At 39.9% G+C, this 27,898-nt stretch overlaps 2 protein-coding genes and 1 non-coding gene across 7 annotated transcripts; all 3 read right to left on the bottom strand.

Moving 5' to 3' along the window:
- HAUS6 (HAUS augmin like complex subunit 6) lies at positions 1 to 15,506 on the bottom strand. Its single transcript, XM_056514571.1, is given in 21 exon segments — positions 1 to 1,725; positions 1,728 to 1,954; positions 1,956 to 2,553; positions 2,865 to 3,009; positions 3,855 to 4,034; positions 4,679 to 4,737; positions 5,310 to 5,356; positions 5,998 to 6,088; positions 6,797 to 6,883; positions 6,886 to 6,982; positions 7,171 to 7,222; positions 7,341 to 7,378; positions 7,380 to 7,407; positions 10,544 to 10,691; positions 11,257 to 11,373; positions 12,349 to 12,437; positions 13,161 to 13,256; positions 14,162 to 14,241; positions 14,586 to 14,762; positions 15,279 to 15,325; positions 15,476 to 15,506. Coding segments are annotated over 21 exon segments (2,544 nt in total). The 3' UTR covers positions 1 to 1,615.
- LOC130265663 (small Cajal body-specific RNA 8) lies at positions 4,837 to 4,968 on the bottom strand. The gene has a single exon (XR_008842658.1). It is a non-coding gene; the product is annotated as a small Cajal body-specific RNA 8 (non-coding RNA).
- PLIN2 (perilipin 2) lies at positions 14,623 to 27,732 on the bottom strand. 5 transcript variants are annotated; one of them, XM_056513067.1, is made up of 9 exons: positions 27,587 to 27,729; positions 25,512 to 25,568; positions 25,236 to 25,431; positions 24,497 to 24,579; positions 23,706 to 23,991; positions 23,203 to 23,387; positions 22,300 to 22,434; positions 21,283 to 21,573; positions 14,623 to 15,845 (listed from the first exon to the last, which is right to left on the bottom strand). In XM_056513067.1, exons 2-9 carry the CDS (start codon positions 25,539 to 25,541, stop codon positions 15,711 to 15,713), a joined length of 1,341 nt encoding a protein of 446 aa, XP_056369042.1. In that variant the 5' UTR covers positions 25,542 to 25,568; positions 27,587 to 27,729; the 3' UTR covers positions 14,623 to 15,710. The 5 variants fall into 5 exon arrangements, with proteins under 5 accessions (XP_056369042.1, XP_056369044.1, XP_056369043.1 ...); XM_056513069.1 differs by lacking the exon at positions 27,587 to 27,729 and adding an exon at positions 27,291 to 27,545; XM_056513068.1 differs by lacking the exon at positions 27,587 to 27,729 and adding an exon at positions 26,704 to 27,266.
- Positions 27,733 to 27,898: the final 166 nt, after the last annotated feature.

The raw sequence follows: 27,898 nt of genomic DNA, 5'->3' as shown, positions 1-27,898 counted from the left end.
ATGAAAAGATCTGGGATTCCTTTGCTGGGGGTCCTGCTCAGAGCCACCAGCTCAAGCTGCTTTTGTGCTACTGCACCAAGAATAAATGGCTTTAGGGACTGAGACGTCTGAGACACTGCTAAGGGAAACCTGGTCTGACTGCATGTGAGTGTGGGCTGTGTGAGGAGTCAAGCAGGCACTGGAGTCAACCGCTGCAAAGGAGCTTCACTCCCAGCAGTGAAAGTCTCTGACATTGGGAATGTCACTGCTAGAGAGCCTCATGAATGGCCAGACTGGGAAGTTTCTTTAACAGCAAACAACATCCACTGCTCTCCCCTAGCCAACCCATCCTGCCACGTCACCTCAGCAGACTATTGGTAAAGTATTCCTTCCACCTGTCTTCTCCCAATAGCTATCCTATTTGGTGAATCCCTCCTGACTGGTCCTGATGACCTACATTTCTTCTACATGCTTGGTGATGATCTTCAGAGTGATCTGTTCCACCACTGTTCCAGGTTTCCTGGTTCCTCCTTGCTGTCCTTTTGGAAGAGGGATGTAACACGGTCTTTCATCCAGTCATCAGACACCTCCTGTTCTCCATTTTTCAAGCATAATGGAGAATGGCTTAACAGCAGTATCTGCCAGCTCCCTTGGCATCCACAGGAGGATGCTGTTGGAGCCCACAGGTTTATGGGCATTAAGTCTGTCTAGCTAACCTTTAACTGAACCCTCTATGATCAGCAGCAAGTTTTCCTTTCTCCAGCCTTCCTCTTTACCTCTGAGGTCTGGGATTCCTGAAGGACAGCCTCAGCAGTAAAGACTAAGGCAAAGAAGGCATTCACTAATTCCACCTTCACTGTGTCTTCTGTCACCAGGACACCCATCTCCTTCAACAATGGCCCCACACATTCCCTAATCTTCCTTTTCCTGATGATGTATTTATCATTGACATACCTTGTCAGAGTCAATTCCAAGTGGGTGGTGGCCTGCCTCATCACATCCCTGCATACCATCTGTTTTCATGGAACTCCTCCATTACTAGTTCATTTTTATCAATCTATGTCAATAATTTAACCTCACATGTACCTAAATACTGCAATACTGGTTAAACAATTGACACTTATGTTGGAAATGGGATAAGGGGACAGGCATACTGGAATGCAGGATAGTTCTATCAACACCTTAACGAACTCACAGAAGTTTCAATGACCATGACATTTCTAAATAGCCAAATTTGTTCAGTGTAAACACAAAACTTTAAACTACCTTTGTGAAAACTCAAAATATAACTTCAGATTATTCAAAATCCAACTGTAGATTGCAGCTACTACACCTTAAAGCTTTTTTCTTTTTAAACCGGTCCAGATTATGGCAGAAAGTTAGATGAACATCTTCTCTCGTACTTGAAAGATGCTGGTAGAACTCTAGAACTAAAGGAAGCATGTCTCCTTTATTTTAATATCTCATCCTCTATGAGGAATATGCATATAAATAATTTGTTTCCCTCCACTTCAACAGCACAGTTCAACTACTCAGAGGTTATTCATGGTAGTATAGCCAGTGATAGAATGGACAAAATCTTGATGCATAAAGAACACAGACACCCTTCAATTTATGTAGTAGGTCTAATGGAACTTCATATACCATCCCTCTGTTCAAAGAATACCAGCAAAGATGATAGGGAATATTTGCTTTCATTAGGAGAGTTGGGCAATGGCATCTTGATAAATCCTTCATCTATCAAAGATCATCATAATTTTCCTCTCCTTTTTCTGGTATCGTGCTTAGTTCACCTCTTTCATATTTGTCTCTATTATGTGTTTGAAATAGCTCCACTTCACTTTTAAATGCAGTATTTTTTAGCACTTCATATGAGTTGGATAGGGACGGTATATCTAAGTCCATTTTTTTAATATCCTCATCATTTTCTGAGTCATCTATTGAATTTTCACTGTCCATTCTAAAAAAAAAAGTCTGAGCATGCAGATATGCTGCAATCTGTATCATATTCTGGAAGTGTCTCATTCAATAACCTCATGTCAGTAGTTCCATGACTGACAGAATTTAACTCAGATGCATTCTGGCATAGCATCTCATCCACTAGAAAACTGTGACAGTGGTATGAAGGTAGTGTATTTGTTGTACTATCACTTTTCAAACCAGGATCTGGAATATTCATGCTCTTCTCTAAATTTTGCAAAGTCTGGCTTAGATCTTGTACAGAACTTCCACTCAAAGCAGAACAACCTAGTTCCTATGAGTCAGTTCTCTCACTTTCTTGAATTCCAGATGTTTTTGAATCTGAAGACTCAAATGCATGACTTATGCTCACCTGCTCCTGAGAACTAGATTCTGTAGAACTTAACTGAGACTTCTTTTCTGACACAGGAGGACCCAAGTCAGATACAGGAGATACATCTTCAGAGCACACAGAGGTAGAGTCCACCTCCTCCTGTAAACTAGGTACTGCATTCATTGAAGATTCTTCTGTCACCACTTCAGTTAAGGACAGCACTAGGTCTAATGAGCCCTCAGTCTAAACAGCTTTTCTCCACGAACTTCTAATTTCAGTAACTAAATGGAACAAACCAAGGCAAAATCTTAGTAGTTTCAATCAGTCTGTTTTTATTCTGTCCCCTCAGTGACATAAGAAATCCAAGAGGGAATATGTATAGCTGCTTTAAAAAGTTTGTTTCCTCAACACAAAGGGGATTCTGCATAAGAAAAAAATATCTTAAATCAAATTTACAGTATTCACATCTTACTAGGTCTACTGTGTTGCGTTACAGAGTGAGCCATTAGAAAAACACGCAACATCACTGAAATAATTATCTTTTCCATGCCAATGAACTAACCACATGTTTTATCAATGAGCATTTAAAAACAGTCAGATTCATGCAGATTTTCTGGCGTTTGAGGTATTTGTTTCCTCATTAAAAATGGGTTAAAATGCAGTGAGCTAATGAGATCATCTAATGCCATTCCTTTTTCTTCACCACTGTCACTTGACTCGCACACTGACTTAGCAATCTGTAGGATGTTAGAGAACAGCAAGTTCTGAGAAAGCAAAACTATAACCTCTTCATTTCTATCAGTTATGGTTCAAAATAAATTTCATTCTCCAAATCATCTGCAGAATTTGGAATATCATAACTCTTCTGTTATTTAGTACTTAGGTTCACAATGACCATAGTATCCTACAAACACAAAATGAAGATAGACGGAAATCAGGTTCAATTCTCAGTTCACTTATCATCTATGAATCCACCATTCAAGTAAGAAAGTGTGCTCAAGCAGAATATATTCTAAGATATTAGCCAAGAACTTCATAAGCATGAAGAGATATATTCAGATATATCAAAAACTTTAGCAGATGAGAAGTAACTATAATTTCAGTGAAAAATGCAATTTACTTTCCAAAATAAGATGTGGCACATTTTACAGTAACTCTTGTGAAGGAACTCCTCCATCAAATATTAAACAGAATACCTTTAAGGAAAAATACTTTCATTCCTGCTTAAAATTACCAAATCCCTGTTAAATATTAACTTATGTAACTTAAGAATTAAACAGCTATTTTTGTTTCTGAATATATGCAGTGTACTTTACAGACTGAAATGTAATCATGCCATGATTCTACTGAACATGATAGCCACTCCACTATGATTTTAAGCATGATACCTGCACAAACTTCATGCTTTCAGTGTGTACTTTATCAATTCGCTCTAAAATTCTGTGACTCTGATAACTATCTAGCAGAAAAACGTAACTTTCAATGTATGTGGATTACAAGAGACATTTTTTGTTAAAATTAGTGATTTGTTGCCTGAACTTAGTGACCATTTAGCTAAAAACAAACAAAAAAAATCACTAACCTCTTCTACCAGTTCATCTCTGGCTTTCTCAAGAAGGTCATCTTTTTTCACAGGAGACTTCAGCTGGATAACATTTTTGCCTGCATTCTCCTCCATTTCTGAAGTGGGGAATTCTTCCTTTCCATTTTTTAATATTTTTGGAGTCACAGGTTTTTTATTTCCCACACAAGTATTCAAGTTCTATGGAAATACACAGGAATTATTAGTAATTTTAAAATCAAGGATATTAGCATGAACTGCTGTAAAAATTCTGAACTACAATGGCCCCAGTATTTAGTCAACAAAAATATTTCTTTCTTAAATTCTAACTAAATACAAAATATTTTTACAACTGTATTCAAAATAGGACCTAACTAGTGACTAGGATAGATATAACATATAAAAAAGATGACTCATTTGCAACTACCTTGATCACAGTACAGTGAACAGTTTTGCAATGGACAACTAAGTACATCCAAGTTGCTTTTACACCACATTTTAACCCTCAAATTTCACTTACAACATAAAGCCTGACCACTGCTTATATCAAAAAGACTGCTTCAGCAAACAGGAATCAGTCACACGCTGTATGTTATAAGGAAGTCAGATACAAGGGCACCTCCTTCCTACTGCTCTTTCCTAAAACTTAACAAAGTTACCAAGAATTAGCTATTACAATTTCGCCAGATTAATTCAAATGTGTAAGAATATTGCTCAAAAACCAAAAATATCCCCAAAAGCTCACAAAACAAACCAAAGCCCCCAAAAAACCACCCCAAAGTCCAAGTTTCAACTCATATAAAAAGGACACGTCATAAGTTTAACTTACTTCAAAGATAGGTTACATTTTCAACTAACAGGTCTCCATTTTCAGATGCTTCTGATGATGACGCTACTGATGAGCACCCCAAGAAGGGAGAGAGGAAGTAATTAGACAAAAAAATCCAACAATTTTAGAGATAAATTAAACAACTTTTAATGCAAATCTTAGAAGGCTGTTATATATTGTGTGCTCCGTATCTGTCCGTTACGATTTCCCTCAATTCGTCCCGGTCATCAGAAAGCAATTTTTACTATAGGGAGAACAGTGTGACAACTAGAGCAGCTTTAGCCCTAGTTGTGTATCAGCCTCCCAAAAATAGTAAATTAATAAACTCTGTTATTGATTAGCACACAGAAAAACAGATTTTTTAATACTGTTGTAAACAAGTTTTCTGCATTCTGCTATAAAAGAGAACTGGAAAGTCTTCTGCAGACGTGACAACATTCTTTTTCCTGTGCAGTCTTTGACTGAACCATTTCTGGCATATACAGGTCTGTTCCTATATAAACTTGTTGATATTTAACTATCACCTGGCTACCAAAAACTTCAGCCTTATCATTTCTCATAAGTTTTATGCCAATTGCATAGCTCTCAAAACTGCACAGTCCTCATTTGCTAGGAAAAGCACACCTTAAAATGTTTTTGATGTTACCTGTCTGTATCCTCAGAAGCAAACCAACCTCCATGCTGTGTGAAGTCACTGAAAAAAACCTATGATTTAACTGTAAACTACTCTGTCAGCCTCTGAGACTTATATGCAACTACATATACTGACGTCTAAGAAATGGAATTTGCCAACTCCCTTGGTCTCTTAGTAGGCAATATTGAAGCATTTGTAGGACACATGTTATGAAAGACAGCATTATTCAAAAGGTCATGAAGTATTCCTGGACTAAGCAAATGACAAAAGGGAAAAAACTTTCTAGGATACCATTGTTCTGTGTTTAACCCTTCGCTGGTATTGTAGGAAGAGTAGCTTCAGAAAAATGTGACTGTAACTCTCAAGAAGAGTAGTGAAAAAAAAACTTGTAGATAACATTTAGCCTGAGAAACAGAAGTTCCTGTTTTCTCTGTCTTAGAATATAGTTAAAAAGCAAGGAAAAAACCTTCCAATTTGACTGCTGCTCCTCCTATCCAGCAGCAACCAATTGATCAATGTCTCATCAGCTGGAGAATGAAGCGGTCACTTTAGGACTATATTGCTAAAACAAGCTGCTGTGATGTAAGGAGTGGGCTACTGAAATATTTCACTGAGACTCAAGAGATGCAAAATACTCAAGTTCAATAAGCGAACTCCTACTTTTTCTACTGCTTTTTTTATCAAATTCTCATTAGGCATACCTTTTTGAGAGTATTAATGCTGTATCCTTCATGGTTTCTAAAGCCCCATCATTCTTCTCATGGCATTCTTCATGACAAGAGTCATAATTATCTACAAAAGCAACTCAAAGGTTTTAGTTTTGCTTGCATTTTCTTCACTTAGGTTCCCCATGTGACAAAGCTCATTCACACTACTTCTATAACTACTCACTGGATGGATTGAGGTAGAGCAAGCATTAAAAAAATAATTAGTGAACAGTACCAATATCAGAAAGTTACGTCTTCTGTAGTCAAAACCAGGACACAGTATAAATCATACTTAGATTCAGGTCCTGAAAGTTTCATTTTTCAAAAAATCCATTCTATGTTAAAGCAATACAAGCCAGGAAAACTTCAACCAATGAGGCCTTCTGTCTGAACACTGCTCCGAAAGACACAGCACAAATAACACCAACTCCAAAACTGAACACCACCATATACTATAGAATGGAAACAAAAGCCAATTAGCTGAAGCACCGGTTAAACCAGTCAAGAGAATTTTAATGTCTTTTTTGTCAACAAAAAAAGTCAAATACTCTAAATAGATAGACTTATCAATGTATTTACTATTTGTTTAGTATTTACTAAAATGAAAGTTAATGCGTTAGGCGTAACAAATACAAAATAGCATTATAATAACAAGAAATTTTTGCATAAAAATTATACGTATTTCATGCATCCTTCTACATTCATCTCTAATAATCCATTAAGTACTTGTTTAACTTTTTAAGATATTTAATTGCATCCCTGGGGACTAATGAAAGCAGTTTAGCAATTTAGCAAGGACAAAAACCACTTATGCCGTATTTATTACTTTCAACTGTGTAAGTCAACACTGGTACACTCAAAACATCAGCTCCATCTAGAAACATGGGTTAACACAGTCTTCAAGTATAGAATCCACAACTTCCTTTTCCTTTTTCAGAGATGTAAGCATTTCCACTGTAAGTGTCCACATACGGCGGACCTTAATAGGAAAGGACAAAAACTGTGTGTTAAAATGTTTTCTGTAATACCTATAATGACAGAGTATGAAGGCAGACGAAAGTGCTAGCACAATGATGGATGGACAAATGCAAATAACATTATCTGACAGTAGATGTTGCAAAAATGTTACAATTCAACACACTGCCACATCAGGAACAAAATGCTCACCTTCTGAATTTTCTCAGTTGTGTCACTTTTGTTTTGACCATTTTATTCCATCCTATATGCACATGCAAAACAAAATTTCAAGTGGGCTACAGTGAAATTATATTCATATTCCATAAAACTGAGCATCTAATCTACTTCTTACATCCTATCTTAGTTACAAGGAAAAACACCTGCATAACTGCTTCTGCGCAACTTTATGTTCGGACTTTTGACTGTTGTATTTCTCTAATTAAAATCCTAGAAAAAAATTCAACAGCTGATACAGGCTTATCAGAATTGCTTACAGCCACTAACCAATCATGTCCATTCTTTCAAAATCTACATACTGAGGCAGTTGTTTCTTATAACCAGCAGCAATAAGTAAGTTGCTATAAATATCTATTAACAATATGAACTACAAATATATTCAGCAATTCTACAGTACCCAAACCCCTCACTTTCAAAAGACCAGAGAAGAGAATACTGAAGTACAAGCAGCTAGACCACAGAACCTCTTTTGTCAAAGTGCTTTCATTGACATTTTAAGCATGTAAAAACATAGTAGTATTTTCAGAAAGACTGGGTGCCTGAATCATGCTGCACTGAAAAGGATCTTCAGAGTTCTGATGCATTGTCAAGAATAAGAAAAAAAACTATATAAAATTACATTTTTGAAGGCTATCACTCAAACAATAAACAGTAGTAATATTTCCTAAACAAGGCCACATGAGACAGAGAATTACAGAAATCAGAGAAATTTAGGAGACTCTGACATCTGAAAATTGTATTTTTGAGCCTTCCACTGAAAGCAGAGCCTTTAATTATGCTACTCAAAGTCTTGTCAAACCAAGTCTTGATATTTCCAGGAACTGAGATTCCAATTCTGATGGCAACCTTTTTCAGTTTAATTGTCCTTACAAGAGATTTTTTTTAATCTAGATGAGTTTTTCCCTAAACACTTTGGCCTATTGCCTTGTTTTGTCAGGACACATTTTTGTGAAGAGTACCTCCATGTTCTCTACAACTACTTTTTAGATACTAAAACTCTGATTAAATCCCTAGTATTGCCTTTTTCAAGCTAAACAAACTAAATTTCTACAGCTTTTATTTACACATTTCACACTCTGCAACCCTCTAATCCATTGTGATCTTCTGCTAGTATCTCTCCCATCTTTGACTCCCAACCTCCAAGTGGGCTGATCAAAACTGAACACAGTATTCTACATGGGGCATTAGAATTGCCAGCCCCAGCCAGCAACTAAGTACCACACAGCTGTCCACTCACTTCCCACCTCCTCAGCCTTAGTGGAATAGGAAGAATCTGAAAAATGGTAAAATTTATGGGCTGACGTAAGGGCAGTTTAATAACTGAAATAAAAATACTGTAACACAGATGATAAAGGAGAGAGAAAAGAATAAAACTGAATAAAAATGGGTGATGCATAATACAATTGCTCACCATCTGCTGACCAGTGCTCATTCCCATACAACATGGTATGCTGCTGCTCCATTACCAGGACACACTGCTGACTCATGCTCAGCTTGTGGTCCCACAGTACTTGCACTTCTGATTCTTATCACAGCTACTCCCCAGCTAATCACCCACAAACTTGTACTGCTGTTGGGGACTATTCTCTCTCTCAGTTGCAGGACCTCACAATGGTCTTTGTTAAACCCCATATAATTTTTGTTCTCCAAGTCTCCAGACCCAGCAAGATCTCTCTGTGAAATGTTTCCCCATTGCACTGTATCTTACTTCCTCACAGTTTGGCACACCTGCAAGTTTGATGGGTTTGTATTCAAGCCTGTGATCCATATTCCTTAAGAAGACACAGCACCAGCCTCATAGGAACTCCATTCATAGACCAGTTAAGACTTTGAGGCACTATCACCCTTTGGGCTCACCCCTTTAACTGGCCTTTTATCTTTCCAAATATGTCAGATCTGTTCTGAAACTAGCTCAGGTAAGTATCCCTGTACTCTTCAATGAGAGCAATGAAACCTTTGCTTTATCCTCTTCTGCTATCAGTGTTTTGTCGCTTCTTTCACCATTGCTTCTTGGCAAAGAGACTGGGCTACTGATCTTACCCATGCAACCTGAGGCAGGGTACATACTGCATAATAATTCCATAATTACATAGTGGCTATCCTAGCTACATCACTGCATACCTGAGAAGTATTTCTGTATTTGTGTCTTGGAGTCAGTTTCCTTTTCTATATTCCATATGCTGCTACATTGTCTTAGGCTGATTTCCTGTTGCACCTGCTTCTTTTTTGACTTAAGGAGATGGATCACACATGAGCTTCAGCAAGGATCTCTGAAAGTATTTTATCACTCATGAGCTTTCCTGCTTTCCACAAGATACCTCCTACGGTTTCCCAGGCCACTGAAAATACACACTAATTATAAGGTCAGTGTTATCAGTTTTCTTCTTGTCTTCCTCACATTCCTTTGGATTTAAAGTTTTACAGTCTTGGCTGCAGTGACCATAAGAGCCCTGTAACGTCTCCAGAGAAAAAGTTTCTCTCATTTACACGCAGTGAGTTCAAAAGAGTACTGCTCCTACTCAGCATACTCAGGGATTGCATTACAAAGTCATCTTCTAGGTACTCCCATTTCCTACATCAGTAACGCACCACTGAACTACTTTCCCAGCAAATACCAGGGTAAGCTGAAGTCCTCTGTAAGAATCAAGGCTAGCAGAAGCGCACTATGAGGTGTGCATCTCTGGATGCTAAACCCTCATCCAAAGGCATGAAACATGACTGGTCCTCTTGTACAATACATGCTATAGTATACACTATCCTATAGTATACTACATGTGCTGACACTGCTCTTTTACCTAGTGCAACCCCTTGCTGTTTTCTGCCATTTACTAAACAACTCACAACTGTCTGGAACAGTGCTTCAGTCATGTAAACTATCCCACACTAATTCTGTAAATTCCGCTGATACATAACACTATGCTTGCAGAGAAAGTTCCAGCTCTTGACACCTCTCAAAGCTGGGGTGTCTGCCATAATCATGAGCTAAGAATAGCATACTTTTGGTGAGATAATTAAGGTTTAAGTAAATAAAATACGGGCAATAAACTAAACCAAAGGTTTAATCCTGACAATGTTATACTTTAGGATATGACCCTTCAAAAGAAATAATACTACTATGCATGTAGAATTCCCTTTTTTTATGCCTAAGTAACATATATCATCTCCTAAATGATTCACAAAAGATCTACAAGCAATAGAATTGTTGATGAAAGAAGGTAAAGGGAGGAGCTCAACACAATGAGTTCTGTGATGTAAAGTATATACAGACTTTCCAAATCCTTTTAAAACATATACACATAAGTCAGCTTCTATGAGAAGACTCAGTTTCTTTCAATGCACTACTTACCCTGCTCTTTTCCTATATTCTTTCAAAAGAAAGTATTTCTGTTGAAGCATTTGCAGCAGTTTATTGTATGCAACTCTGTGTCTTGCTTTTGCTATGGACATATCCTTAGGTCTCCATGTTACAGCTTCATCAAAAGGTATACCAGTGCCTAAACAGAAGTCAGCATTTGGATTAAATTATTTGCTTTTAATAAATGGGTCAACTTCCTAATCTATCCAGATCAAACTGCAATAATCACTAATCAAGATGCTCATTTTTACCTGGACTGAAATATAGTGTGAAGTGTACTGCCTCTTTTTTCTGTTGTATACATCTTCATTCCCTCACACTCACTCCCTCCCTTTCTATATTCTTTAGGTTACAATAATACAAGATGCCTGAAACAGACATATCTGATACTTCAAAATTCCTCAAGCACCGAAAAAGAAAACAGTGTAGTCATCCAATTCTTTTGAACCAAACCATTCCTTGTGTGGGTAACAGTGCAGAGCACTACACAGGTGAACCTTGGAACAAGACCCATAAAGCTATAGAGAGCAAAACCATCTGCACTGTTCTATCAGTAGTAGTTCTATGCAAATGCACAGAACCCTATGAAAGGCTCTGACTTGAGCATCCAACTAAGAAGTCCTTAAAGCTCCTGTCATATATTAAAGACTTGACAGATTTACAAACATAACAAATGCAGCGTTTATACTTCCCATACAGCGTACCTATAGAGAGCTTTTTCATGTCCTCAATCATTACCTATTTTGCAGAATAGTAGATCATGTGAACAAACTCAGCACCACCAGGACAAAGCAGTGAAGAAGGGGCAATTTGTGGAAGATCTATATCTATTTCCTTTTGCTTCTAGAAAAGTACAATCATTTTAAACGCAAAACTAATCTAAAACGTAAAGCTATAAAAGACTTGCACACCAAAATTCTGCAGATTACCCACTAGCAAGCCCAATGCAAAGCTAATGACTTTGCCACCACAGTTGACACCAACTATAGTCAGCAGAAGAGAATAAAACTTTGTTTAATGTTCTCAACACTGACCTAGTTCAGAAGACAGTTTCAATGCAAAGACTGAAATCAGTGTTGGATAAATGTAAAAAATTAATGCCCTCCTCATTCCTAACAGCAATCCCTATCTTTGAAAACACATTCACGTTTTCTTTCATATTTTCTACTAAAGCCATGAATCGGTTAATATTATTTAAAGATATTGCATCTTTAGTTTCACCTTACCCACTATTACTAAAATACTAAAGTGTTGAAGAACATAAAGATAAGATTTTTAGAATAATAATTAAAACAAAGGCAGCATAAGAAAGCAACATAATAACCAAAGATACCTGAAGCAATCAGTTTTGCTTTGTATTTAAAAAGCTTGCCTTACATTTTAGCCCCTTTCCCAATATACAAGAAAACACTACCAATTGAGTTTTTCATGCATGTGAATCAGCTTTCACAATAATAAACACTTTCCCAGGCAACTTAAACAAACACCCCTCAAGATGAAGAAAGTTACTCTCACCCAGGATTAACAGACACTCTATACTTCTATTTAATCAAATACTGTTACCCAAAAGTAAGCCACAGCAGTTTAGGACCCAACCAGGCCTCTGTCTTCTAAATTCCCCAATGCCAACATCTTTTCTTCAAGGAAGTCCAAGATAAACTATATGGAAGAATATACTTCCATACAGTAGGCAAAAATGATTTTTTGATAAAATAATTCCTTATTTAAAACTCTGATATAAAACAGTTCCCTCAAAGAAATAAGGTCACAGAAACCTGTAGAGCATCAACTTCCACTTTTCCTAATACTCACTGAAATTTCTCTTAGCCAGATCCAGCAGTGCTTCCTAAATCTAGGACTCGGTAGTTTTCTCTGTCCAAATTGCCTTTCCATTTAAAAAGAATGAGGAAGAAGGAAAAAAATAAGTCATGTCAAAACACATTCAAATATTCAGATACCTAATTAACCATCATAAAAACAAGAGTAAGACACAGATTTCTTATTGATGCCAAGCCAGAAAATGAGGGGCATATACCCTAGACCAAAAATAGATAAAAGTTTGTTAAATGATAATGTTTTCTTTCCATAAGTTAATTACAAATTATTTTAGAGAGAGATTTGTCTGCAGCTCTAACTCGGGACAAGGGAAGAAAAAAAAAAAGAAAGGCCAGAACCCTGACCATTTTCATATTGCTGGTCTTCCTCCTGCCAGATCTTCAAATGCATAAGCTGAAACAGTTCTGTTCTACATAGAAAACCATTAAGAACACAGAGTTCTTGCCACATTGAAGGTCCTGGCAACAATCCATAAATGGCAAATGTTATTTTCTGTTTGGTCAGAAAGAATGGGACAGGTAGATTATTTATCAGCTATTAAAATTTATATCAAAGTTTCTAAGTAGGCGAGAGTAACAGAAACAACTAATTAAGGCAAGGTTTCAGACTGATCAAAGAGGATTGACTGAGTTATGATCAAAAGGAAACAAATTCTCTGATTGCTCTTCTTTCAAAGTATTCCCCAAGAAACCACTTCCTTCCCCTCCAGCAATTGTATACAACATATTCTTAACTAAGACCATAGCAGTAACCTCCTAAGTCAAACACTTACTTGAAAACTTGTCTTGCACGGTGCTTATCCAGCTGAGTAAACAAGAAGCGGACGACGACAGAAAACCCTCTGCCATTTGGTTTAGCACACATACCCCTAATACACAAATGAACAGACACATCAGAAGTAGTTATGGTGACAAATTAACAGAACATTTTTACTGGCTGCTAAAGACTACAAACAGTATTATGTTACAGAGTAATTGATTGCTTTATTTCCTATGTAAAAGAAGTATGCACCTTTCATCCTACTTAACACAGATAAAATCCAGGGCTGCAACAAAAACAGTGTGGCCAGCAGGTCTAAGGTGGTGATTCTGCGCTTCTGTTCTGTTCTTGTGAGACCTCCACCTGAAGCGCTGCATTCAGTTCTGGCGCCTCCAACACAACAAGGGCATGGAGCTGATGGAGCAGGGCCAGAGAAGGGGCACGAAGTTGAAAAGCAGACTGGAAGGAAAATTCAGGTTAGATATTTGGGGAAAGATCTTTACAGTTCCAGTAGTGAGGCACTGAAACAGGCTGCCCAGAGAGGTTGCAGGTGCTCCGACCGTGGCAGTGTTTAAAGCCACGCTGGGTAAGGCCTTGAGCAACCTGGTCTAGTGGGAGATACCGAGATATCCCGGCCCACGGCGGGGATATGGGGGCGGAATTCTGTGTGGTGTTTTAAGGTCTATTCCAGCCCTCTAATAATCTACGATGCTACGAAACAATTCCGGATAGAGCCTTATCTTTCAAGGCCCATTTTCAAAACACGCGCTAGGAAGCCCCAGCCTCGCCTTCCCCACAGGACCGTGCGGATGAGCAGGAGTTCTCACCATTCCTGGGTCACATTTCTTCCGACAGTCTGCGATAGCGTGGGCCGCGGCGGCGCTGCGGGCATTTCCCGGGCGCTGTGTGTCCAGGGGCACCGAGCCCATCGGCGGCCATGCCGAGACGCTCCCGCCGCGCGCCCCCGAGCGGGATCCCCCGCCTCCGCCCTCCCTGGATCTCCCTAGCACTAACCTCCCTAGTCTTACGCCTTCGTGGCATTTCGGATGGAAGCCCAAGGCCAGTAAACAGAGCCAGAAGTGATCGCTCTCCCACTAGGCAGCTCTGGGCAGCGGGCTGGCAGCCTGCCCCACCATCCCCGCCATCTTCCCGAGCCCGCCAAAAACTCCGGCGCTCGGGCCCGCCCACACCACTCGCCTACCCTCGCGAGACTTCCGGGCCGCCCCCTGCGCCCGAAGACGAGGCGAGCCGGGCGAGCTGCCTCACGGGAGATGTAGTCCGGGTGCTGGTGTCCCCCCGGGAGGCCCTGCCCTTTAGATAGGGTTTCTGTAATCGGATTGCAGAATTTTCGCGGGGGGAAAAACAAAACAAAACAAAACAAAACAAAACAAAACAAAACAAAACAAAACAAAACAAAACAAAACAACCCCACCCAAACCCTAACAAGAAAAACTCCCATCGGCAAGCGGGCTGTACGGTTCAAACTTTTATTCCAAGGCATTTCATGACCAGACTTCCAGGCCCTCACAGCCACAGGAGCCAGCCGCGGCTCCCGGGACTGCGCTGCAGTCACACCGACACGGAGAGGCCTCTGGGGCAGCAGATGGGCCTGGTCCTCGCAAAGAAATGTTAACAAGTCTGCCTGCAGTCCCGTTACCACCCTCCCCAACTCCTACAGAAGTTACTGTGCGCAAGCAAATGCAGACTCACCAGCCTTTAGCAAATAACTGATTGAGATTTATTAAAACGTTTTTTAAAAATCATTGTTGCCAGAACTTTCCTTACATTCAACTCCCTTTTTTTTTTTTTTTTTTTTTTTTTTTTGTCCAAAGTCTTTACTCTCTATTTGTCCTTTCTTTTTACAGTCTCTTTCCCTTTCTTACTTAAATGCTATCCTTATACCCAAAACACTTAAATATTGAAGCATTTACTCCCTTTTAGTCTCGGGCACCACAACTGATAGCATCATGACTGCCAAAATATTTGCACACAGAAGGCATGTGGAAAGAAAGGAAGTCTTTTTGTGCATAAAGCACTCTTGCCAAAGGAAAGCTCTAAGCATCTAAGCTCTGTAGGAGCAGAGCCTAACAAAAGAACCTGAGAAAATCTGAGTTTAGACAAAGTCTCTTACCCCTTCCAGCAGCGAAGAGGTAGATGCAGCACTGCTTTTCCCATAGACTGAAAGGGGAAATGTTGTGGGCAAATCCTCATCAACTCCTTTTGTTGGCAGCCATTTATGCAAAGCACTGGGGTGTTCTCATGGCTGCTACCAGCAGGAGAACAAATCAACAAAGATCAAATTAGTTGGATACACTGGTTAGGCTATACCTGACTTGTAAAATGAGAGCCTGACACCCATGCTAACCAATTAATGTAGCATGCATTCCTTACATTGAAAAACCCAGATTTTTGATGCAGCTAAGTGAAACAGTACTGATTTAAAAAAAAAAAAAAAAAAGTATCCCCATAATCCCTAAACTAGGCAGGTTCATCTTTAAAAAGGAGAAATCTAAATTAATCATGGCAAAGGTACGTTGTATCAAAAAGACGTTTTTATGCTTCTCTATTCAGCTCTTTGCCCTGTAGTGTAAGGGCCATTTGTGCGTGAAAAGTCCTGTTGATCCTCTTCATCCAGATCCAAAATGTCTGGGACATCATCCGACTCTGAAGACAGGTCTGTAATAGTGAAATCTGGAACCTGTGTAGGAATGAAACTTCAATCAATTTAAAAGTAAAACTAAATAAATTTGTGCAGTACTCCTTCACTGAAGACAAGACATAAAGATGGTCAGCACCTCTAGAAATCAGACCAAACATCCGGATTTTAGAGTGAAATATGCTGAGACTCATAGGAAACATAAACCATTAAGACAGATCAAATACTACACAAGATGGAAATCAGTTGCTTAGGAGGTAGGATTTTATAGTAGAGATGGAAAAGAGCAGAATGTAGTGGACTGAATTTAGTGAAACTGGTGACTGGAAAACTAAGAAATGAGAAATAAGAAATTTTGCCTTTCTTCTTTTCACAGAAGCAATGGACTATACAAAGTAATCTGTCCTGAGGAGATTGATACAGATTTCTGTGCTGCTCTGCCCACCTACTCCATCAGGCCTTTTCTGATGAAACAAATATCTGGAACTACAATCTCACTTTGGCCTCTCTTTTAACTGCATGTATAGTATTCTGTACTGCTAAGCAGCACAGGGCTTCAGGAATTGCCAGAGAGACATCAGTGGATGGATGTTACAGACTTCTAAAAATGTTGGCTAAGACACTTAGGAGCTTAAGTTCCAACCCTTAAGTCCCCTTAGTAGGACTTAGATTACTTAGGCACTTCTGAAAAATGGGATAAAATTAAGTAATTTACTCGTAATTTTTTTTTCAAGTGAATAATGCATCTGTAATATGATTTATGGTTAGTTTTAATGTTGGCGATGTGACATACTTGGAGCCAGACACAGTATCAGCAAATAACTACTGCTGTGTTTTGACAGGACTTTGGTTCTGCATGTTCAAAGCAACAGCAGCTTGTAGGCATTTGTGTAACTTAAGCTCAGCACTGACTGAAGTGGCATTTTTATTGCATTCCCTAACTGCAAAACACCTTATGACACACTTTAATGAAAGACACTAAGCAAGTAAAATCTATGCTTTGCCTGCTATGAAGACAGGTCAGAAGGGCAGGCCATATCAAATAAAGGGACTACTGCTTTAGCTACCAGGTTGAACAGAACACAGAAGCACTGCAAGTTAATTTACTGGTCTTACAGACCAGTCATGGTACTGTAGTCATTGGACACCAGAGATCTTTGAAATACCAATTATTTATTAAAACTGATTTTTTAGAAGGCTTAAGCACCATGTGACTAACCAGACACTACTGTGAATACCATGAACTGTGTGGACCACTTTGAAAACTTAAGCTTGATCAAAGTAAGATCAGCAACTTCTGTCTTCCAAAAGATCAAAAGGCACTAGAAATGCAGGAAACACATCTTTCTACCAGCAAGAATTATCCTTCATCTTTTTGCTTATGGCAGTTTTCCTAAAACTCTCATTACTGCACTTAGAGAAAGCAGCAAGTTTCCCCATTACCAGCACATGATCTTGCATTCCATACTGCAGTATAAATACACATATCCTAACAAGACTAAGTAGTCCATATGCAATTTTTAAAAACATGCCCAAACAGATCATTGTATGTATTTACACTGACCAGGACATGGCCATGTTCCATAAGTGTGTCTGACCAGTAAGAATTTTCTCTATCATAGATTTAAGAAGTTTTTATTACTTATATCCATTTTGTTCTTAGTGACAACAGAGTAATTGCTCAAACTTAAGTTTCTGTTTTCTTCATCTCCTTAATGCATGCAGTAGAAGAACCTGCATCCTTTAATGTAATGGTAAGATTTTGATAGCCATGACAGAACTTAAAATTGGAGTGTATCTCAGTACGAATAAAACAGACTGGATGTCAGTATGACTCACCTCAGTTTTGACTGTGCTATATTGTATTAGAATCACATATTCTGACATCTGCTTGTAATTTGGCTTTGACCAATGCTGTAAATATGTTTGCAAAACTTACAAACTATATGGAACTATTTACAAATGCTTATATTGAAAGCTTTTCTAAAAAACCATTATCAGAATGATAGAATAGTTGTCTGTTAAATGCACCTGGGAAGCGTCAACTAGCACGAACAATTTTTGAGTGATCTCTGAAAGAGAAGAAGTAGTTTTCTGAATTCTAAATAAACCCTAAATAACCTTGAAAGTGATTATGATGTTAGTATTCTAACCTTTACCATCCCAGGTTTTGTGTGACTAGCAGCCTTTTACATTCTTCCATTTAACCTAGTTTACCTGCCTTGCTGAAAATAGTTGAACCTACTTCCTTTCATTTTCAACACACCTGGTCTTACCTTTTTTAAAAAGTTTCCGAGAAACCTCACAGTTTTCTAGCCCAACCTATATTCTCAAATGTGATTTTGGACTAAGAGGAAGCAAGCTTCTGTGCAGTGCAGCTGAGTTGTTTAATACATGAAGTAAGAGAGAAACAGGTAAGTTAGCAGTATCTCAGTTTTCCCTCCTTTATTTGTGAGGAAGCACATCAGCTTCAGTCAAAAACAGTGGCAAAAAAACAAGACTGGAAGGAAAGCATCATTCTTGCCTCCAGTGGACATATTAATAATCACTCTCTCTAGCATTAGATGCACTAAAGAAAAATACCAAGTTCTGTCTGTAGAGCTGCAGTTAGCCTGAGTGTGGAATATCCATGCAAGTACAGCTGGAAATCAATTTAAACATTCAATACTCTCCTTATTAACAGAATCTAATAATCTTAATGAGAGAACTTTATTCTATATTAAAAAAAAAAAAAACCAGGAACATACCAATTTGCTATTACTTAGCTGTCTCTTCCAGTAGGGAAGAGTTCCTAATTCTGATGGGGGGGAGGTTGTGTGTGTATGTGGACAGAAATTTAAAACCATTTTGGAGGAGAACAGCATCCAACAAAACAAGCACCTATGATAAGAGCATGACATAGGAGTCCAACCATTAGGCAAGCATTTAACCAGATCTTGCTGTTTGCAGCCACCAGCTATAGGTCAGCTACCAGAATTCCAAGTAACTTTTGAACACTGCATGGTAAGAAAGAAGTGCTTCAAAGGTCTAGGCACGAAACAAATTTTCCTTGCTTTCTGCTTCATCTGCTTGCTGATATTTAGTAAAGCTGGACATGCAAGAATACAAACCAGTAACACAAGACAGAACAGACACAATGTACTTCTGCAGTAATGCTAGATTGATGCTGTTTATTTCTCAGTCCTCAAATGACACTGAAAATTTCGAATATCTTACTTGATTGATCACCTCAGGATGAAATCCCAGAGCACTGAGACTTTAAAAGACACACAGAAAAAGGGGATTTCTTTCTTTGAATAGCCCACTGCTTCCACACCTAATTAGTTCCATTCAATTCCTGAGCACATTTACAATAGTGGATGCATTCTGAGAGTATTATTTCAAGTGGAGATAAAAAGGATATTCTTGCTGGACGTATACAATAGTAAAAAGAAATTAATTCCTGAAAGTGCTATGTCTCCAGAAGTCTTAACTCAGGCCCTAGCTGGAAGTCTCACCATCCCATGTTAATTTCACATTAAACTCCTACCTTATATAAAGTGAGTATTAAAAGCACTAAGTTACAGAATCTTTACCTCCAATCCTGTTTTGCTACAGTTTAGTTCAATACTGTATTTAAAACAGTCTGTCTCTCTCACACTTCTAGGCCAACCCTCATCTAATAATTAATCCTCTCACACTAGAAGGCTGGACAACATGTAACTTGCTTTAGTGCCTACATCATATGGAGATATTTCTTCCATGTAATGACTATGTGATAAGCTTTCCCTGAACTGCATTTGTGCCTAACACTATTTGGTGACTTCCTTGAAAATGGTGGCTAGCATTGCTACACTAGATGACTGCAACCCAAACTTGTATAGGGCATGCATCACGGAAAAAGACAGAACTTACCTGGACAGCCCTAACCCAAGAAAACTTGTTTCTTAGTAACTACTTCTTTTCCAGTGGAGGGGTTCACAGGACTTACTGAGAACAATTCCACTGAAGTAGTTGAGTGTTAACATACATCTGTCACTCAAGCTCAAGTGGATAAATACAGTTAAAACTGATGATGCAGCTGAGAAGTAAACATTGTTTACACAGTCAGAAGACAAAGCAGGTAGATGGCCATGTCATGCACACTCAACACCTACTGTGAAGGGAGGGAGGGTTCTTTTGTCCATATCCATCTCTTTTCAATATTAGAATATCCAGCAGCTCACAGCTTAGGTCATCTTTAAAGGTGGCAACAGGAAGGATCAGCAAAAGCAGCACTAAAGCTAAGACTCAATGGACGGATACACAGAAATTCAAAAGGAAGTAAATGCTGCAGCAGTATTTTATCTATCTGTCAATACATACACAAACATTTTCAATTCACATCTACTTCATTTGGATGTCAAACTTGCTTTCTGTTGGACCCAGTTTGAGGGAGTCACAGAAGAGCAAGTTAGATTGTTTTAAAACAAAGGAGACAGGCTTAGGCTACTAAAGCATTTATTACTAACATACAAAAATGAGTTACAAAATGATGGCTACAAAAACACACATACACACCAGCAGGCACCTGGTACAAACAGCATGAATCTTCCCTTTATACTACATATTAAAAAAATGTGTTGATAATTATTTAGTCAGTCACTGGAACAGTGTTCATAAAGCATCTAGATGATGCTCTTACTCATGGTTCAGTTTTTAGGTAATCCTGCAAGAAGCAGGAGTTAAACTTGATGATGCTTATGGGTCCATTCCAGCTTGAGATATTCTATGATTCTTTGGTAAAGTTACTGTATTATACAATAGTTAAGTTTATACAGTTAACACTGTCACAGCATTTAACTCCAGCTGACTCATTCAGAAACCCTGCTTTCAGCTTTGGCATTCTGCACTTACAGAACTTTTGTCATGAATGATGTAGCAGTAGAATCTGAGATGCATAATTATCAAATATGCGATCAGCAGCAAACATAGTATTTAAGTCTAATAGCTAGACTGTAGAGTTTTTAAATGTATTTCACAGTATATAAGGCTATTACATCATTCTGGTAGAGATTAAGCAACAAATCAAAGGCTTTCAGCCATGGTGGGTTCACTCAGACTAATGATATTAATACCACTGAAGCATGATGAGGTGCTTGACAGACAAATAGGGCATCTTAACAAGTATCAGCTGCCAATACTTAGGCACTTGAGTCTAGTTTGAGTTTTTAAGCGTGGCTTAACTACACAGGACAATACAGCCCATGCATATGTGTCCTGGCCTGTAGATTCCCCTATTCCTGTATTTATATTGTTCACCAAAAAATGGTGAAAATAAGATTTTTTTGACAGCTACACTTAGTAAGGCCACTTCTTTGGTCAGCAGAGTATGTGAATGCTATGCAGCTTATTCAGTAGTGTGTTCAGGCTGTTTGTCTTTCTGGCTGGAACCTTCCTCCCCTTCACCTTTGCTTTCAGCATGCTGAATGCCAAGCAGTTGTGGGTAAAAGGGACCTACCAGCCAGTTGAGCGGTGTGTTGTTAACAAGATAATCCATCACGTCATCCAGAGACTCCTTCATTTTCTTCAGCTGTCCTTTGCTAGCTGCAATAAAGCTGTCTGATAATTCTTGGAAGGAGGATGCTGACCGAAAGCTCTGGTAGACATCACCTGCCATTGACCCAACACTGTAAACCTGATCCTGTACATTCTGTGGCAGCCCCTGTAGGCTTGAGACCAGTGTGAGGCAGGTGGTCTGAAGCTGCTGAGTGAGGCTCCGTGCAATAGCTAGAGTTCTTGACTCAATGTGCTAGAAAGAACAAGCATAACAGCACATTAGCGTCTTTTTTATTACTGTAATGTACGACATTTATGACTAATATATGACATTAGTGGTTTTTATGACTAAATTAATGTCTTTTTAAGACTGCAGCAGCTTTGTGTTGATCAAGATACATAAAGAAGCAAAGAAAAGGGGATGTAAGTGAAATAAAGCTATAGCAGATAATAAACCAGGGTTTTAGTCTGAAGCATCAAAGACTTAGAAGTACTTGATATTTCTTCAACACTCAAGTACTTTGTGAAAAGAAACTGATAGCGTCTACCCAGTAACAGTCAAGCAGATTCTTGTTTCAACTCTGGATAACAAGTCACAGCAGGTAAGTGCATGCTAATCAATAACTATCCCTGAAAGCTATGTGTAGGACTCAGTGACAGTGCCTAAGACAACTGATAAATCAATATTTCTGGTCTGGACATATCACATAAATGGTTTCTAGCTAATCTACATACAGATATCCCAACAGGATATCACAAGCTAAATAGGATGACCATTCTCAAGAGGGGAGAATGAATCCCAGAGTGTTTGCAGAAAGTAGGCTCATTTCAAAGAGTTCAGGTCCCCTACTTCTCAGAAGTCAGCTGTCCCTTAGCTTCAGCATCCAGCCTCTCTCTTGCACACTTCAGGGACAGTTAGTCTGCCATTACCTTGATGGGATACAATACATTAATTTGTGGTACATTTACATCTATTTACCTCAGCACTACGCAGATCATCACCATCATTTTGGCCTGTATTTTTCTTCCATTCTACCCAGGATTGATATAGCTTTTCCTGAGCACCAAGAAGCTTCTTATTGGCACTATTCACGTTCTTTCTGGCATACTCGATCTGAAATACAGCCAAATAAGAGTCCAAACAGTTCCTTTAGGACTTCTCTACCTTGACTATTTTGTAACTTCTTAAAATACTTCAGAAATTCAGTATAAGCGACTTTGGTGAGTATAAAAGTGTGTTTAATCTCCAAGAATTGAAAACTGAAAGCAGTTTTAAGATGTCATGTAGTGTTCCCCTCTGCCTCAACTATTTCCGCCTCTCCCACTAGCATTCTATAGGAGGAATTGAAAGTGCACAGAAGGCCATGACCATATGTCTAGTTTGTCATGTACATAAAGGTATTTGTTGCGATAAGACTACTGAAGTACCAGAAATGCTCAGAGATAGAAACAGCAAGAGATCAAGTCCCAAAAGAAGTTGAAATTTTACCAATAAAAAGGACTTAAAGGACCAATGTGTTTCTAAATTGCACAATTTCTTCACTGAATGAAATATGGGTCAAAACCAGCACTACAAAACAGGAATAAATTTAAACATGTCACTTCTATTTCCGCAGTGCTTGCAGTTACAGGCAATTGCTCAGTAAGCAATTAATTGCTAAGTTCACAGTTTAGCCTGATTTAGAACTCTCTGAATGGTGATGAAAATCTCGTAATAGCAAATTATTTGTATTTAATGTAGTACACATAATACATGTAATAATGTGTTTATGCATTTAATCAGGGAGCAATCGCAGTTTTCCTGTGACTCTGAGCTGTTTTCTTCACTCGAAACCAAGGCCAACATATGTGATTTATGTATCAAGTGAAAGCTTAAACTTACCAGATTAACAGTGTAGTGAAGCTGAGAGATCGTCTCCTGGCTTTTCTGTTTAGCATCTCTAACTTTGTTTAAGGCTTGTTGGTAGGCACGTGTGCGGACCTTTGAAGACAGGGATCCTAGTCTAACATAGTAGCTTGGCTTTTGGACTCCAACTTCAAAACCTTCAACATTTGCAGCTTCTTTCTCTAGGTATGTAGAAAGGAAGCAGATCGATCACTAGAGGAGAACTTAAGAGGTCTGAGACAGTTTTATCTCCCTAGTAACAGCTGAACACAGGGCTTGTTGAGTAGTCCTTTAGCACTATGATTAGGCTGATAGACCACCTTCCAGAGAAATCCTTACTTTCACTTTGCTTCCTTGTGAAGATGCTGCTATTAAGATCAGCAAGGCAAAAGGCAGTTTGGGAAGCATGCACCCCGTTCCCCACTACCAGGAAGCAATAAATGGGTGACTTCTCTCCAATATAAGCATTCCAACAAAATCAAACTTTCAGTTGGTCTTACCTAGTTCTGCTTCTGTAAGTGGAAGATACTGGTCTACAAGGGTCTCTGATTTTGTGAGAGCACTGTCCACACCACTGCTCACCATCTGCACCACACGACTTCCCAGGACCGTATTAATGCTGCCATTGACAACTGACTTGGTAATTTCTACACTGTCTTGCACTGCTTCTTTAGTCCTGCCCACAACTCCAGTGATTGTGTAAGCAACAGTTTCCTTGGCACCAGTCACAGTAGTTGTTACAGCTTCTCTAGCTCCAACAACTACATCCTTGGCATTGGCAACAACCTGCAGTAGGACATACATGGATTTACTAAAAGCATTAACTAGTAAGAGCTACATAATACAGGAAATAATAAACTTAGGTTTGTATAAGTATTGGATATCGAGAAGAAAATTTGCCCTGAAAAAATATGTACAAGAGAAAAGTGAACATGACTGCCACACAGCTTTCAGTTCAAAAAACTGCAGTGAATGTAATCTAGGCACTTCACATGAAGAAAGAGACAGACTCAAGTTTTAAAAGACACCCACCAGTGAACTGCATCCATAGAAAGATGTTGTCAAGTGATGGGCAATTTAAAATATTTTTTTTAAAAAAAGCTTAATGGTCTCCCAAAGGCAACAAACAGTTGCAGATACACAGATTGTACAGATACACCTTTGACTTTCTCATTGCTTCCAAGCTGTGCTTCAGGCACAGCCTTTTGAAATGTGTCTCCCTGGGGAGTGATAATAGAAAAGAAGGGTGTATGGTTCTTCTGCTGAGCAGACATAAATGGAAAGAACTTACCTTGTCAGTGGGTTGATTCAGTATAGGCAGTCTCTCTTCAATTTTGTCAAGACCTATACAAGCATAGTTGTTGGCAACTACAACTGTAAAAGAAATTACAAGACTTAAGTTTATTTATTTTTGCCCTAGTAAAACAACTCAAACTGAAAATTCCTCTTGAAAAAGAACTCATGCAACACCCTTGAAGTAGTTTCCTCCTCTTCTCAGTGATAATTGAGGCAGCAAAGCCAAAGATTTACAGTGCCAGAAAAAAAACAAATCCTCACTTGCAGGCAAAGAAAATTAATTTGATAAGCAACTGGTAGAGAAGCTGAAACATCTGCCCCTCTGTCATTCTATGAAACCAGGCTTCTGGTTACAACAGCCGTGTGACACAGCTTCCAAATTTAACCCATTCTCAGTGTAAGGAAGTACAACAGTAGCATCTGAAACCAGGTGAAAGGTGAGGAATGTGTTGAGCAAGAGACTGTGCAATCATCTCACATATCAAAAGTCATCCATCAATTTAGTATTATGAAAGATGGAATCTGCTTTCACTCTGGATCATTATCTTTTTTTTAAAGTCTTATCAATATGTAATAAGTTACGCAACAAGTCAGACAACAGGTTCAGTCAGCCCCACAAAACAGCACTCAAGACCGGCATGGCCATGTTAAACCATAAATGCATCTAGATATTAAAAAAAAAAAAAAAAAAATCAGTGGAACTAAAGTTATCAACAGCTTCATCTTTGCCTTACTTTGTGGTTCCAGTTTCTGAATGATAGGCATAGCACTTGTCATGGCTACTGACGTAATCGTCTTCACTCCTTTCTCTGCTATCTCGCATACTGACTTCAGATAAGGATGGTTATCCTTTGTGGTGATGTAAGCTGTGGACACCATGTCATAGGTGGAGCTCACCAAAGGAAGGTTGGCAACCCTCGATACAATGTTCTGTTTAAAAGAGAAAGGTGTTAGTTGAGTCCTATTTTTCTGATCTAGACAAAGAAATTATGGGACTAACTCAGACGTACCTGCTGTGGATCAATTGCTGCCAGTGCCATTTTTTCAGGTCCTGAACCTTACACAGCCTGTGAAAGAAGCATGTATGAGTTATGGCAACATATCTGCTTCATCTAAGCACCAAACTTTGAAACCAACAACCTTCTTGTGATCTACTCCATTTACTGGGATCAGGATGTTCACATTTCATGCATACAGTAATTAGATTTTATTGTAACAATTTACAAACACAAAACTTGATTTAGGTAATGCAAGTACAGCATGTGCATGAGACAGGCTTTGAGGTATAGCAGTTCATTGATGAATAACCAGGTGGTAGAGTAATTTATTTTTTCTAGAAGAATCTAGAACAGACATATCTCTTGAGCCAGAACAAACAAAAGCCAGCCTGCAAGTCACTAAAAATCTAGTTTAGAATGTCTGAATGCCATCACCAATAGCTTCAATAAGACTAGATCTTCTAGGGAGCCCACCTAAGGCTCATTCTTCTGCTTGCTAAGGAGTTAGTATTCCTTTGGCATGGAGAGCATCAGATTTCCCTACTACAGAAAATAAATCTCCTTTATCTCAGACTAAATTATTACACATTTCCCACTGAAAAAAGTTGCAAACATTGGTCATTCAATAAATCTACAGTACTCAACATGCATTCCAAGACATATTCCCATGGAGAAAATACCAACAGCTCTCTTATAGAAGGGGCAAGGTATTGCAGTACCACATAAGGAGAACACACTGAAGCACAGTGTCATCTTATGCACATATGCATGAAGTAAGTCTGCAAGAAGCACCTCTTCCATTAGTGATTTCACATAATGCTTAAGTTACAGAAGAATCTGCATGAATGAAGGCAGAAAAAAGGTAAACTAGGAGTCCACCCTCAAAAGGATTGTGGTTTACAAGGCCTGCCAAAGACCAATAGAAGTTTTCTGTCTCATATGAATGAGAGCAAAAAAGGAATGTGTTAATATTCCATCTGAGATAAAATAAAACTTTTCCCCTCTACATAATGGGGAAGGAAGACAAAGGCATCCTGTTAATATTTTGCAGGCATATTTGCACATATTAACATTCACATGCCATAAAGTAATGCCCGTAATGAGATTAACCACTGTACAGGAACACACAAGCAAGACAAGTAACAGACAATGGTTACAGTGGTAACAAAAAAGTTCTCCTTTCATTTCGCAAGAATTTAAATACCCGCAGGAACGTGCTATGTTTCTCACACAGCATTACAAGTCAGATCACTTGGAGTACGACCGAATTTCACCGTGTACTGCAGAGCATGCTACAGAACAGGAGAAGATGCTAATGGCACAGAATCTGGCCTCTGAAGGAAGAAGGGCCGTTACTTTAAGGATTATTCATATTTGCAATGTGTCTCATAAGATCCATCCACACAGGGCATGCCTTTGAATTCCGGTCAATAAACCAGCGCATGTAGTCTGTGATGTTATTCCTGCTCCTAAAGACAAGGAAGATAACTAGAATCTTGCACAATTTCAGAGACCCATTGAATAGGTTCAGCCCTGGCAAGAGTGGGATCCACTCCCCCGGCGCAGGTGAGCGAGACGCTTGGAATCCAAGTCCAAGCACATTTCAGAGACAGCAAGGGGTTCTGGAGAGGACAGCACACAAGCTACGCCACAAACTCCATTCCGCCCTCCCCGCTCGCTGTGGAAAGAAGTGCAGGAAAGCAGACGAGCGATGGCGATGAGCCGCGCGCATCAGCCGCGGCGCCGGCTCCGGCTCCGGCTCGCCGCGGTACCCAAAGCAGGAAGGCGCACCGCTTTCCCAAGCGCCTCCACGGGGGCTTCCGGGATGGGGCATTCCGACACCGCTACCGGGGGCCGACGAGGCTCCCGGGACTCTCTGGTCCGGGCGAACCTCGGCCGGCGCACCGAAACACGCCGGGCTCGGGGCCCGCGGGGCCGGGGACAGCGGGGCCGGCCGGCGGTCAGCGCCGCACGCGGGGCCGCACCCCGCCCGCTCCGCCGCCGGGCTCCACCATATTGCGGAGTCAGCCCCGCGGGGCGGGCAGGCCCCGAGAGCCGCGCCGCAGCGCCGGGCCGGCCGTACTCACCCGGGTGGAGGAGCCGGAGCCGCCGCCGATGGGGCACGGGCAGGGTCGCGGGCACGGGCGCCGCCGCCGCTGAGTGGGAGCGCCGGGCTCGCCCCGCTATTTATGGGGCGTCACCGGCGCGCGCGTCACCGGCGGCGCGGGGCGGGGCGGGGCCGGGCGCGCGCGGGGCGCGGCGGCGGTCAGCGGGAGGGCACGGCCCTGTCCCGGCCGAGCCGGGCCGCCGCTGCGGCGGGAATGGGCCGAGCTGGAAGGGACTCGCGAGGGTCACCGAGTCCAGCTGCTGGCCCTGCACATCCAGCAGAGTCACACCGT

This window comes from Oenanthe melanoleuca, chromosome Z (genome assembly GCF_029582105.1).
Source record: "Oenanthe melanoleuca isolate GR-GAL-2019-014 chromosome Z, OMel1.0, whole genome shotgun sequence".
NCBI lineage: Eukaryota > Metazoa > Chordata > Aves > Passeriformes > Muscicapidae > Oenanthe > Oenanthe melanoleuca.
The sequence above is the reverse complement of the archived record's forward strand: the minus strand, read 5'-3'. Positions and strand labels throughout refer to the sequence as shown.